Source organism: Herpailurus yagouaroundi, unplaced genomic scaffold (assembly GCF_014898765.1).
Source record: "Herpailurus yagouaroundi ecotype Mexico unplaced genomic scaffold, PumYag 182, whole genome shotgun sequence".
In the NCBI taxonomy this organism is placed as follows: domain Eukaryota; kingdom Metazoa; phylum Chordata; class Mammalia; order Carnivora; family Felidae; genus Herpailurus; species Herpailurus yagouaroundi.
Window position 1 is genome coordinate 99,516 of NW_024412413.1, and position 14,682 is coordinate 114,197.

The 14,682-nt window shown below is 53.5% G+C and overlaps 1 protein-coding gene across 1 annotated transcript in view; it reads right to left on the reverse strand.

Annotated features, from left to right (window-relative positions):
* SHANK3 (SH3 and multiple ankyrin repeat domains 3) overlaps positions 1-14,681 on the reverse strand; it is a gene marked incomplete at its 5' end in the record, with an annotated part of 47,355 nt that extends 32,674 nt beyond the window's left edge. Inside the window, 11 exons of the mRNA XM_040491807.1 lie at positions 2,498-2,570; positions 2,676-2,952; positions 8,689-8,755; positions 9,740-9,817; positions 10,223-10,339; positions 10,514-10,681; positions 10,777-10,928; positions 11,004-11,112; positions 13,166-13,237; positions 14,055-14,258; positions 14,649-14,681. Of these exons, the coding sequence (XP_040347741.1) occupies positions 2,498-2,570; positions 2,676-2,952; positions 8,689-8,755; positions 9,740-9,817; positions 10,223-10,339; positions 10,514-10,681; positions 10,777-10,928; positions 11,004-11,112; positions 13,166-13,237; positions 14,055-14,258; positions 14,649-14,681 (1,350 nt within the window). The remainder of the gene's footprint in view (positions 1-2,497; positions 2,571-2,675; positions 2,953-8,688; positions 8,756-9,739; positions 9,818-10,222; positions 10,340-10,513; positions 10,682-10,776; positions 10,929-11,003; positions 11,113-13,165; positions 13,238-14,054; positions 14,259-14,648) is intronic.
* Between the last annotated feature and the right edge of the window lies 1 nt (position 14,682).

A 14,682-nucleotide genomic window follows, 5' to 3' on the forward strand; every position in this document is an offset into this window, starting at 1 on the left:
GCCGCGGCCGCTCCTCGCGCCCCGCCTCCTCCGCGGCCCGGCTCCTCCCTCTGCGGGCGGCGGCGGCGGCGGCCGGCCCTCCTCCCTCCCCTCCAGCGGCCGCCTCGCCGCCGCGGCCCCCGCGGCGGGAGAGGCCACGGGGCGAGGGGCACTGCAGCGCACGGAGGGGGCGGAGGAGGGGTTGGCTGAGGAAGGCGGGGGACGCGGTGGGCAGAGCCGGGTGGGAGCTGGGGAGGGGTGGGGGGGGCGGCTCCCCCAGCGGCCCGCCCCCAGCCCGCCTGCCCAGGCCTTGGCCTTCTCCTCCTCCTGGCCCCTGCCACGTGCCGGGCGCCCAAATCCTCCCCCAGACCTGTGTCCTCTCGCCCGCAATACCTGCCTCTGATGCCCATGCCCACTCCATGCTGACCACCTTCCCCGGACAGCTCCCCTGACCTGGGCACGGAGCCTGAGGCCTCGGCCCTCCACCTTCCCGCTGCTAAGAAGCCTGCACTGGCTCCCTAGTACCTAGGCAGCCCGGGTCCACATTCTCAGGCAATAGCCCGGCTCTCTGGGATGTGAGAGTCAGCTACACTCCAGTCACATGGTTAGGGACCTTTTCTTCCTCTGGGCTACTCATGATACTGTTCCCAGCACTTCATTCTAATCCCACTCATGCTTCCAGCTATTAAGTCACTGTCACTCAGCTACAGCCCCAATTTTCTCTGTCCTGCTCTGGGATCTTGGGGGGGGGGGGGGGGCGGGGTTCTCTGTCACACATTGCAGGGGGCTAAGGGCTCCTTGCCAGGCTCTACCAATAGGGGGTGCTGGTTTGGGGGGAGGGGAAACCCAAGACAAGGCATCCCTCTACATCACCTCTCCACCCCAGCCCGCAGCTCAAATGCCATCCTCTCTCCTTTCACCAAAGGCCATCTTTTCCCATGAGGTTTTCTCCCTCCCGTCGTGCACCAAACTTCCTCAGCCCCCTCCTGGCCACTCACCAAGAGGCCCCCTTACCTGAATCACTGCCCAGCTAACTGCTTCTTAGGCCCGGGCCCCAGTTGCCAGTGTCCTTCTGACACCTTTAGGACTCCCTGCTATTTGCTCCTACCACTCCAGGCACCTACTAAATGTTTGTAGAAAAATAATAATAATCCTGCCATCCCCACAGAACAGTGAGCTAGAGCCCCATAAAGAGCAGGTCTCAGTTCTATGCTTGCTGAAAAGATAAACGAATATACAAAAAGATAAATGAAAGCAGGGCATCTATAGCTTTTTGTTTCTGGAAAACCGAAATATCCCAAAGTTCGTTCCTTTCACCACTGGGCCATCCTACCCTTAAGAAATCCATGGGACATGCAAAAGCTTCAGGGGAGAATTAAGGTGATTTGGAGCAGGACAGACAGCCTTGGAGTCTGGGCAGAGACACGGAAAGAGAGGAGACATCACAGGTCACAGCTGCATGAGCAGGGACAAAGGCAGAGGAAGAAATAGCTTCTATCAGCTCATGCTGCACCCCAAGCCCTGTGCTGAACACTCAGGCTTAGAAACTTTGGGAACCAGGTCTACCTGGGGCCCGCCCGGTTATGTCGCTTCCTAGTTCTGTGACTTTAGACAAGTCACTTACCCCATCTGAGCATCAGGACCCTCATCTGTAAAATAGTAATAGAGCAGAGCCTCACGTATGGCCAAGGTGAAGTGAGATGATACACATATGCTGCTCAGCCCAGCTGTCATCTTGAAAACAAAGTGCTGTTTATGTAACTCATTGAACAGTGTCTCCTGAGCACCTCCTATGTGACTGGCTCTGGGGAAGCTGTAAGAGGACGGCTCCTGCCCTCGAAGTGCTGGGAAGAGAGATGCCTTAACCAGCAGTGGCTGGACTGTGCTGTGGGCCAGGGGATTCCAGGAAGGACCCATCACCTGCCCAGGTTCTGGAAGGCTTCCCAAAGGAAACCACTGTGTGGAATTAGTTCTACCTTACCGATGAGAAACCTAAGCATGGAGTGGTTAGCTGTCACCCAGTCAACTGATGCCAACTGTCCATCTATAGAGCCAGTGCCCACCAAAGCCAGTGGGGCCTCAGCCCAGGCTTCTTCCTCTAAGTGCCAGAGATGCCAAAACCCCCACCACCACCCCCCCCCCCCCCCCCCCCCCCCCCCCCCGCCCCCGCATATCCCTGCTTCTCAGGGTCCCAGTGCTAACGGTAAGGGGCAAAGAGTAGAAGCAGAGTCTTGTGGTTATATAGGGCTGGAGGGGTGGGGGAAAGACAAAGACTCCCCCCTGGAGACAGGGTTAGGGGTCACTCATAGGCTTCAAGCCCTCATGGAGATAAAACTCCATTCCCTGACCCCTAACCCCACACCACCCAGCCCTGCCTCATCTCAGCCTTTGCCCTCCTAGCACTGCAAGAAACTTTGTAAAGCACAGAGCTGGCCAAACCCTCTCCTTCCAACATGCTCCCTGAGCTCTGTTCGGAGCAAGTCCAGATCCAACCAGATCAGCGTGGACAGGGCCTCACCTTCTTCCGCTTCCCATCCGGGAGGCCCATCTGGGGGGCCTGCAAGCCCCCCACCCCAAGCCTCAGCCCATCACTGTAGAGGTGCCAGGCACCACTAGGCCTCTCCATGCCGGTTCCTCCTGCTTGGGTCCCAGCACCCCACCCACCCAGACCCTGCCAGGGCCTCCCAGACCCCTCCTACCTGATCTTGCTCTGGCTGCCCCTGCCTGCTGTGGGGCCACCGATGTCATTCTCTTGGTCACCATCCCGATCCCGGTCTTTCTCCTCCTGCAGCCGCTGGAGCAGCAGCTGATGGGGGAGGCTTCGCAGAGAAGGTCCAGGAGAAGCTGCCGGCTGCACCTCACCCTTCAGGTTGATGTCACTGGCTGAGCGCTGCAGGGGCCGAGGGGAGGCCAGGCCACTGGGGCCAGCCAACCGCCGCCGCTTTGCATAACTGGGGGTTTCCCTGAATGGTACTGGAGTGGGGGGGTGGGGGGCACAGATGAGACTCTGGGCAACCAGATAGGGTGACCAACACCCTGGTTTGCTTTCCAGATTTTAAAACTAAAATCCTATGTCCTAGGAACTGCCTCAGTCCTGGGCAGCCAGGGCAGTTGGCCAGCCTATGACTGAAGCTACCATTAGGGATCACATCCCAAACTGCCTCTAACTCCAGCTTCAGCGGTAGAAGCCTGTTCTTCCTGTCAGCCAAAAGAGGTCCTGAGTGTGCTCAGACCTGCTCTTGGAACTGCCCATTTCGCAGGCTTCAGCAGAGACAGAACAGGCCACATATGATAAATCTCACTACACTACTGCTATACTGGACCATCTATAGGTGACTCTAACAAGGAAAACCGTAAAAGATGTTCTAGACAAGGGGTTGGCGAACTTCTGTAAAGAATCAGATAGTAACTATTTCAGACTTTGCAAGCCATATAGTCTCTGTCCCAAGGACTCAACATTGCCACTCTAGCACAAAAACAGCCACAAACAATATATAAGCAAATGGGTGTGGCTGAGTTCCAATAAAACTTTATTTAAAGAGCAGATGGTGATTTTTAAAAACATGATCCAACTATATGCTATTTACAAAAGAATCACTTTGGATCCAAAGACACAAGTAGGTTTAAAGTAAAAGGATAAAGGAAGATAGTTCATGTAAATAGTAACTAAGTGAGCTAAGTTGCTACATTTATATCAGACAAAACAGACTTAAAGATAAAAAGTGTTACAAGGACAGAGGACATTGCATATAGACAAAAGAGTGTCAATTCATCAAATAGATTAACAATTATTAACATATATGTGCCAAACAACAGAGCATCAAAACATATGAAATAAACATTAACACATTTGGAGAAATAGACAGTTCTATAATAATATTTAAGACTTTCAACACCCCACTTTCAATAATATATAGAACAATCTATCAGTAAGGACAATCAATAAGGACATAGAAGACTTGAACCAATTAGACCTAACAGATATGTGTTTAGAACACTACAGAAAACAAGAGCAGAATATACATTATTCTCAAGTGCACATGCAACATTCTCCAGACTACATGTTGGGCCACAAAACAAGTCTAAATAAATTTTAAACAACTGAAATCACATAAAGTATCTTATCCAATCACAATGGGATGAAGCTAGAATTCAAGAAAGACAATAACAAAAAAAAAAAAAAAAAAAACGGAAAAACTCACAAATATGTAACAATTAAACAACACACTCTTAGTTAGAAAACTCAGAGTTAGAAAACACTCTGAGAAAATGAAAGCAGAAACATAAAACATCAAAACTTTTGGGATGCAGCAAAAGCCGTGCCAACAAGGAAATTCATAGCTGTGGACATCTATATCAAAAAAGGATAAAAGTCTCAAATCAATAACCTAAGTGCACATCTTAAGGAACTAGAAAAAGAGGAGCAAACAAAACCCATATCTAGCAGAGGAAGGAAATATAAGGATAGACAAAGATAAATGAAAAAGAGAACAGAAATATAGAGAGAATCAATGAAAACAAAAGTTGTTTCTTTGAAAATATCCACAACACTGACAAACCTATAGCTAGACTGGCATAGAGAAAAAAGAGAAGAGGGACACAATCAACTAAAATCAGAAGTGAAACTGTGGCACTGCTACCGATCTTACAGAATTAAAAAGGATTAAAAAAGAATACTATGAACAATTGTATGTCAACAAATTAAATAACTTAGATGAGATGAACATATTTCTAGAAAAACAGAGATTACCAAAACTGACTCAAGAAGTAGAAAATCTAAACAGACCTATAACAAGCAAGGAGATGGATCCACAATCACTAATCTTGCAACAAAGAAAATTCCAGCATCAAACAGCTTCACTGGTGAATTCTACCAAACACTTAAAGAAGTATTGACACCCATCCTTCTCAAACTCTTCCAAAAACTAGAAGAGGAAAGAAAACTTCCTAACTTGTTCTGTGAGCAATTAAAAAATAAGCAAAGGACTTGACAAGTCTCCAAAGAAAATGTACAAATGGCTAATAAACACATGAAAAGATGCTCGACATTACTAGCCATTAGGGAAATGCAAATCAAAACCACAATGAGATACCACTTCACACTGACTAGAGTGGCCATAATTAAAAAAAAAAAAAAACTGACGATTACAAGTGTTAGCAAAGATTTGAAGACTTTGGAATTCTCATATGTTGCTGGTAGGGACGTAAAATGATGAAAAACAATTTGGTAGTCTCTCAAAAAGTTAAATATAGAATTATCATATGGCCCAGCAATTCCCTCCTAACTTTATACCCCCAAATAACTGAAAACAGATATTCAAATATATTTCACACATGTTCACAGCAGCAATGTTCATGATAGCTGAAAGGTACAAACAACCCAAGTGTCCTGCTGGAGGATGCATGGATTAACAAAATTTTATAAATATAAATGATGGAATATTATTCAGCCATAAAAAAGAATGAAGTAGTGATACATCCTACAATATGGATGAAGCTTGAAAACAAGCTAAGTGAAAGAGGCCAAAAACCGAGAGTCACATATTATATGATCGTATTTATATGAAATATCTAGAATAGGTCAATCTGTAAAGACAGAGAGTATCTTAAAGGTTGACAGGGACTAAAAGAGAAGAGAATGTGGAATAATTAATATATACTCGGTTTCCTTTTCAGGGTGATGAAAATGTTTTGAAATTCAATAGATCTGGTTGTATAACACTGTGAACATATTAAATACCACTGAATAATTCCACTTAAAATAATTAATTTTATGTTGTGTGAATTCAACTTTAAATGAAATTTAAATCCTCAATTTTAAAGCCTCAATTTAAAAACAAAACAAACAAACAAAAAAAGCAGACTGTGGGCTGAATTTAGCTTGCAAGGTCTCATTGGCCAAGCCCTGTTCTAGACTCCCGTTACCAAAGTGTGGGCAACAAACCCTCAGCCTCACCTCAGAGCTGAAACTCATTGGAAATGCAGACTCTGAGGCTCCGCCCAGACCCAATGAGTCAAAATGTACATTTAACAAGATCCCTGGTGGGGTGCCTGGGTGGCTCAGTCAGTTGAGCGTCAGACTTCGGCTCAGGTCATGATCTCAGTTCACGAGTTTGAGCCCTGCGTCCCCGTGTCAGACTCCGTGCTGACAGCTCAGAGCCCCCCACTTCCTCCCCCCACCCACCATCAGATTCTGTGTCTCCCTCTCTCTCTCTCTGCCCCTCTCCGCTTCTGTGTCTGTCTCTCAAAGTACATAAACATAAAAAAAAAAAAAATTTAACGAGATTCCTGGCTATAGCATTAGAAGCACTTCCTTCAGGCACTATGGGACAGCAAGTCAGTGAGACCTGCCCTTGAAAGCATGTATGGGAGAGATGGAGGGGAGAATGTGGACTCTCAGTTGGCCTGAGGTGACAGAGGTGAGGAGGCAGAGGTGACTGCTCCCAGACCTATCAGTCTAAGGGCTAGAGGCCTGCCAATAGGCTTCAATGTGTCGCGTCCCTTGAAGGGTAACAGGACCCAGCCTACCAGACCCTCCACTAGGGCTCCTTTCCTGAGGAAGAAAAAGGGTGGATAGGCAGAGCCTCCCTCCAGCTCTTCTGTACGCAGACCCACCCAGGGTCCCCAAGCTGGGGTGAGACATGGCCACTTGTGAGTGTCACTGAGGGAGTGTCCTTGGAGTGAAGGTGTGCAGAGGGAGTAGGAGTGACAAGGACAAACCCCTGGATTGCCCAGGTCCAAAGACAGGTTCTGCCCTTAACCAACTCTGTAAAAACAGACTAATAATAATCACTTGTTGAGGGGTTGTTGAGAGAGTGGCCTAAGATAACAAAGCTTATAGTAAATACTAATGGATATATTACCTGTAACTCAAGGATATCCGGCTATGCCATTTGAGCATACATGTGATGCCTGAGCAGGTTAGGGTACGTGGCCAGCAAAGCCAGTGCCCACACAGGGACTAACAGGTATGGCTGCCTGCTCTGTACATCAGCTCAGCAACAGTGTGCCCAACGCAAAGCAGGTGATCGCACTCTGGGCCAGCCAGACAGTAAATCATAATAACGGTGACCCTAGGGACCCTAGCATCTCTGTCCACATCAGGAAAATGAGAGGCAGCTGGAGCCTTCCTCTCTCTTGGTCAGGACCAGACACCCCCCTCCCTCTAGTCAGATGGACCAAGGCCACCTGCCAGAGTCCAGACACACAGAATCAAATCCCACAGGAGGTCAGAGATAGGAAGGGTATGCAAATAACCATATTTTACTTAAGAAAAACTGAGGCACAGAGGCCTTACTTAGTAGCTCTCCCATGGTCAATCACGAGAATATGAAAGGATCCCCATGTCCACAAACCACGGTTCTCCCAGGCTAACAACTACCTCCAAAACACTTACCAGCCCCAGCCAGACTATAACAGCCCTCACTCTGTCTCTTGTCCCTAATTCAAACCTCAGAGCTCATCGGGGTTCTCTCCCCACCAGAACCTGGACCCAAATTCTCCACCACGTCATCAGCCCAGCCGTTTCTCCAACAAACGCCTACTGATGCTCGCTGCACTGAGCTTCTGCAGCTGCTGAGTCCACCCCTCCCCTCTTAGAGACTTGGTCCATCATCATGGTCCCCTGGCCTGCCTGGGACATGACAGGCTCATAACCAAGCCTCATTTGAGAAGGTCTTTTCAGGGAAGACACTACAGAAGGAAGAATTCTTAAACACGAATTTGACCTTAATCTTAACCCCAGTCCAAATTCAACCCCAGCCCCGACTGTAACCTCACAATAGAACCAAGGCCAACCCTAGCCCTTTGCTGTCCAACGTCACTTATATTTTTTTTTTTTTAAATGAGGACACTGCACCCATCGCAAAAAGGGGAGCTTGGGAGTCTGTGTTCCACAGAGAACCATGGGAGGGAAAACCTGGTCCACCCAGGACAAAGGGAGCTGAGAAGGGAGCCCCTCTGTGGCCAGGTAGCTGGAGAGGTGGCCTTTCCAGAGGGGAGGCCTACCCTCTCCCATAGCCCCAACCACTTCACATAGGATAGAGCAGGCAGGATTCTAAGGACAGGTCCCAGAGCGGCTCCACACCCATCACATGGGAGTGGGTGGGGACCTCCCTGAGGCTCCAGTGTGATGGCTCTGCCCATACTTCTGCCACCGGTGGCATCTCCTGGTTTTCCTACTGAGACCATGAGTCAGGCATATACTGGGATCTCCTTGGCATACTGGTTCAGAACTCAGCGCATCCCCACCACTGTGTTTTGTTTTCTTTACGTGATCTTGTCATATTGAAGCACGCCATGGGCCACTTAAACTGCCTCTTAATCCAGGCACCAAGGACACACTGAGGGTCAATGACTGAGATCCACTGCCCCATGTCCCCTGCTGGCCCTTTGTACGACCTAACAGGAGAAGAATCTTGACCCTAACTTCAACCCCACTCTCAACCCAAATCGATCCCTAAACCCAGCAGTGTCCCCAACCTAACCATACTCTCGACTCTTATTCAGACCCTTTGTCGACTCTACACAGGCCCCTCCCTCAGCACAGTCCCCACACTTAGGACCGCTGACCAAAGTAGAGCCGGGAGGAAGAGGTTCAGGGTATGGAGGGCTCCCCTCTACCATCCCCACTGACCCCTGTACCTGTGGGAGCCCCGACAACCCCCACAAATCCACATCCAACAGGGACCTGGGTTGAGCAGAACTCACCAACATCCGAGTCTTTGTGGGTCTTGATGACCTCTGCGAGCTCAAAGTTCCCTGCGATGATGGCCACCTGAGGAGGGAGGGCGAGGGGGGCTCAGGGATGCCAAACCTGCCCCCCGTGGCCCCTGTGCATTCTGCCTGGGCTGCTGTGTGGGATCTTCCTTGGTTGGGGTCCCCAGGCTCAGACTGTGGCCCCTGTCTAACCCACCACCCTATTCTGCCTAGGACTGAGAGGTATCCTGGGACATGAAACTTTCAGAGCTAAAACTAGGACGGTCCGGGCCTACAGGTCACCCCAGTGATCCTCGTCACAGCCCCTCCGCACACACCAGCGCACAAGTGTCAGCCATAGCCTCACACCTGCTACCCTCCATCTTCCGTTCCCCCACCCCTGCATCTAGTCACCTAACAGGCCCTTCCAGACTCCTTCAAACCTACCAGGCTCTTCTGCTACTGCGTCTGCCCCCTGACTTGCCCCCTTCTGCTACTGCGTCTGCCCCCAGGGAGGACCTACCTGTTCTCCTCACATCTCTGACGAGACTTCTGAAGGCCCTCACATTCGCTGAGAAGAGAATCCCAGCTCTCTCCATGGTCCAAAAGTCTCCCCCACCCACAAACTCCAGGTCATACGGAGACCCACCCATGTGGTCATCCCAGTGCCAAGAACCAAACCCAACTGGAGAAGGGGCTCAGAAACATCACCTGAATTAAGTCCGGGACTGGAACCAATCCTCTCACCCCTGGTTTGGCCTCTGTACCCGGCCTGTTTCTGGCAGGTCAAGCCCACACTGGTTTTCCCCTGACCCCAGAGCCCTATGACCCTCCTCTCTCCCTGGAAGGAAGACAAGGAAACCAACCACAGTGAAGCCCTCCCCCGACCATGAACTGGGCACTGCACTGGCCCACCCTCTTCCTCTGCCTCACCCTGGGCCAATCCTGGAGTGAGAGCTCTGCTATCGCCTTACAGGGGAGGAACCAAGGCCCAGAGAGATCAAGTCACGCAGAGACAGACACCCAGCGGTCAGCCTCATGTCCCTGTAAATCACTCTTGTACCTGGAAGGCTGTCTGGCTATTGTAATTGCGGACATCCTTGTTAGCTCCACGGAAAAGTAGGACTCGAGCACAGCTTTCCTGTTGGGAGGGTCGGAGTGGGGGGTCACAACTGAGCAGCTGGAGGGATGGGGTCAGGATACAACAGCATGCGCACACACCAGGGCACAGACGGGGGTGCAGGGCACATACACCCACACCTCCACGTCCCGTGCACATGTGCATAGCATAGGCATTGGCAGATCAGGTACACATAACACACACAAGTCCACTTGACCCAGAAAGCCCGGATGTGCACAACTCACACATGTGACTTGTTCGTTTAGGGAACAGATGTGCACACATAGGCCTATGAGGCCACAGCTCACGGCAGGACACAGGACATGCACTCAGGAAGTAGCACACAGGACCCAACATGCATCCACACGTAAGCACTGTACCGGGGCACCTGTATACGCACATGCACGTATACACATGTAGTCACACCTGGTTATAGAGGGCACAGATGTGCAGCGCTGTGTTTCCTGAGGCATTCTGAGCCCCCATGTCAGCTCCATAGAACAGCAGGTGTTCCAGGTGCTGCACGTGCCCAAAGCGGCAGGCCTGGGGGATGAGGGAGGTGCTGTTGGGTCCCCGAACAGAGCAACAGAGAGGACCCTCAATCCTACAGATAGGGCCGGGAAACCCCCCCCCCCCCCACTCCCTGACAGAGCCGGGAACTTCACCCTGACCCCCAGACAGAAGCAGACACTCCCCACCTTCACACTCCCTGCCTACCTGATGGATCTCCTGCCAGCCATTCTCATCAGTGGTCCCCAGCTGAGCATGGTCGTGAAGGAGCAGCTCGCAGCAGAGGGCATCCCCGCCCCCCAGGGCACTGTGGTACAAGGGCGTCAGGCCGCGGCTGTCCTTGTAGTCAGGTGAAGCGCCCAGGTCCAGCAGAGTCTGAGGGCAAGGAGCCTCGGCATTCATGCGGGGCCCAGCCTCCTCCCCCTGCTGGGCCACGTGCCCCTCCAGGCCAGGGCCCCACCCACACTGACCGTCAGAGCCGCGGCATTCCGCTGGCGTGTGGCACAGTGCACGGCAGTGAGCCCATCGCGGGTGCGGAAATCCAAGTGAGCACCACCATTCCTCAACACCTTCAGCAGGTCCGTGGCGTTGTCCAGCTGGGCTGCAAGGCTCAGAGGACACTCTGGGTTCAAGGGACAGATGAAGGTTAAGGTCCCAACCATTCCAAGGCCATGCCCCTTCCTGCTCTGCTTCTTACCTCCTGAGTCAGGATCGTGGAAATTGGGGTCCAGCCCCTTGTCCAGTAAGCGGGCTACCTTGTCCGTGCTGTGCAGCTGGACGTAGTCCATGAACTTCTTCAGGTTTGCCTGGAACACGCAGCCATCCTACTCAGCCCAGCCCCACAGCTACTATCTTCTGTCACCCACCTTCCACCAGGAGGCCTCAGGCCACCTGTGGAGCATCTACTGCCCCATGCCCCCAGTCTGACCTGTCAGCCTACATCATGACCTTGTCGCCCCCTCATACCACCTCAAGCCCTACACCCCCACCATGGCCCTTCCCGGCTCAACTGGGCCCTCCTGCTGCTTGAAGTCCCTCCCTGCATCCCACACCCACTGCAGTGATTAGTCTCAGCCCACCCAGCCCCTCATCAAGGCCACGTTGCCCTGGCCATGCCCCCCTGAGAGTTCCCTACCCCAACCTCACCCCTGGCTCCTGCCCCCAGCCCTGGTGTGCCAACCTGCCCAGCCCGGAACAGCCCAAGGCTCCCAGGCAGAAGCTACCCTCACCACAGCCCATGTCCCTGTCACCCCCAAGTCCCCATCACCCCCAAGGTAGCCTGCTCCTTCTTCCTCATGAGATCATGCAAAGGCAGACCGCCACCCCAGAGGCCCTTCCGCACCCATAAGCGGCCCCTCCTGTGACATGACTTTGACTGCCTTTCATTCATTCACCTAGTCATGCATCAATTCACTCAGCAAAATTCACTCATCCAAAGCCTCACTGAGGCTGGTGCTACAGACGCTGCATGCACAAGGCACGGCGCCCTGGCTGGAGGCCCCAGGTCTTCTAGAAATAATCAGGGTACATCATAAATGGGAACCAAGGTGGGTCTGGACAATGACACAGGAGGAAAGGTGCTCCTGACAGGGGAGAGACCTCAGCCAGGCCCAGGGTGGATGGTATGATGGTGGGGGTGGTCAGAGGCCAGGCAGGTAGAAGTACGGGCCTGGGGTAAGGAGTTGAAACTCGCTCTAAAAGCAAGTGGGACTCATTGGAGGCCAATAGTCACCAATGTCCTAGGGATTGCTTGGGACAGTTTTAGAGAAGAGGTAACCACTTTGGGAGGAACCCAGAGCGACAGGGTCACACTGGGGTGAGTGGAGAGAGAGGGAGACCTTTCCACCACAGTCTCTGCCCAGCCAGAGTCATGGCCCCTGACCCCTGTGTGCCCCAGGGGCAGCAGAGAGACCTGGCATGGAGGCCCCAGGGTCACAGAGAGGTCCTTGGGACACAGGGGTGATAGTGCTCAGATCCTTCTCCTAGAAGGAGACAGGCTCCAGGGATTGTCAATGAAGTGTCCAGAAAGCAAATGTCCGCTGGTCACTGGAGCCTGAGGTGGGAGCTGAGAGAGTCGGCCTGTGGGTAGGGGCTGCGGCACCCACACTGCCTCTCCTACATTCAGAGAAGGCAGTGAGGTGCCCCTCAGAGAATATTCAGGGTCAGGCCTACCTAGCAATGGTGCTCAGCAAGTGTGCCTAGGCACAGGGACCCAGAGCCAAACAGACCAGGGTTCAGCCCCAGCTTCACTGTCTGCACACCTGTGAGCAAGTCACTTCACTTCTCTGGGGCTCAGTATCTTCATCTGGGAAGTGGGATAATAATAGTCCCTCCCAGGAGAAAATTAATGAGATGCCCAATTATTAGTGCCCAGCACTGGGCGACCACTAAATGCTAGGCCCCTTGTTCTCCCCCACCCCCTCCCGGTTCCCCTAAATGAGAACATTGGTTGGTGCTTGTTCATTTTCACCCCACCCAGGCTCCCACCAAGACACCATGCCCTGTCATATCCCACCACCACCACCCCGCAGGAGCCCACCAGAGGGGTCAGCCAGAATCTGACCTGACTTGAGCCCATCACCAGACCACCCACACAACAGCTGCACCCAGCCCTCCAGCAGCCCCAGCACGTGCTGTGGACCCCTGACACAGGAGAAAACAGACTGAGGCAAGCTAGAGAGACTGTGCTCAGCCCCCAGCCAGGGTGGAGGGTGCTAGGAGCAGAAGGAGGGCTCTCGAGAATTTTTAAAGGACATTTTCAATATCACGAAATCCAGCCAAGGCCGGGGTTGAAGAGAGCACTGCTCGTGGGGGTCAGGAGGTAACTCTGGAGTCCCTTCTCCGTGGCTGCCTCCTTACCTTTGTGTGAAGCTTTGCAAACTGCTTATCATCGATGAGGTTCTGGGCATAAACTCGCCTCTTGTATCGAAACTGCTCAGGTGAAAAAAAAAGGCAGAGAAAAGGCACTCACCTGGACTGAGTGAGCAAATGCACCGACAAAACCAAGCCCTGCTTACTCACCCTGCCAGCCACACAAAGCTCATGCTGCCAGTGACACAAGAGCCAACCCCAAGTTCAGATGGGATGAATGCCTGCTGTCCTGCACCACCCTTTGCCTCTCATTCCCATCCCCAGGATCCCCTGGAAAATCCCGCTCCTCTTCCAAGACCTGATTCCAGGCTTACCTTCCTAGATATGTCCTCTCTGAGAACAAACCCTATTTCCCTATGACACCAAAAAGGCCAAGCCCCTTCGTGCTCAGCCACCATAATGCATATTTTAATGCTCATGGCACTTGCCACCACCGCCCCAAACTACAAGCCTGTGTCCCCACGCCTGACGGCGCATACAATATCCTTTCCATTATGACCGGGTCTGCCTTCAGAGACACCCTGGAAGGGGAGGGGGCAGATGTGCGTACAGGTAACGCGCCGGCTCGCTCTACACACCGCTCTGCACACTCACACCCCACTCTGCAGAACCACGGTGTGCCCCCGACGCACAGATGCTGACTGCACACCACACACAAGGCTCGCACCTCACACGCTACACACACCACACTGCGCACCGCACACACACTGCACGCACCGCTCACTGCGCTGGCCACACACAGCCTCCCACCCCCGCCCCGCACACACACACCGCTCCACACTAACTCTTCCCGTCCGCGTCCGTCGCTACCGTGCCCTTCGCTGCTCCTGCCACGGAATCCTGTGGTGGTGCCCTGCGCGCGCCCCTGCCCGCTCACCTCCAGGTAGGGCAGGGGCGTGTCCAGGTTGGGCGGGTACTCCTGCAAGAGCCGCTCCTCGTCCAGGAACTTGCCTGCGCGGCCCCGGGAGGGCGGCTGGAAGAGCCCGTAGTTGAGCGCGTCCTGGAGGCTGTGGTTGAGGGCGCAGAGCACGCGTTGCTTGGCGGCCCACACGGGGGCGGCCGGGTCCAGGCGCAGGCACTTCTGCAGCGGAGCGAGCTCGTGAGCGCGGCCCGGCCCGACCCCGCGCAGAGCACCAGGTCCCGGGAGCCCCCCCGACCCCCCCCACCCCAACTCCCCCCCACCCCCCAGGCAGGAGTCCCGGGCTCCCCAGCCCAAGCCGCGGACCCCGCGCCTCCGCGGCCGGCGGGCGAGGACCCGCCCCGAGGGCGGTGCTTCCCCGGGACCCGCCCCCGCCCGGCCGGTGGGGAGGGTCTCCGCGGAGGCGGCGGGGGAGGGGTGAGTTGCCGCGGGCCTGGGGTCTCCCGCGCCGGTCTCGGAGCGCGCGGTGGGGGAGTGGGGTGGGCATAAGGAGGGGGGGGGGGCTGGGCGAGGACGGCGGGGGCGCTACCGGGACGGGGCGGTGGGGCTTACCGTCTGCTGCAGGTCCGGGATGCCGACGCGCACG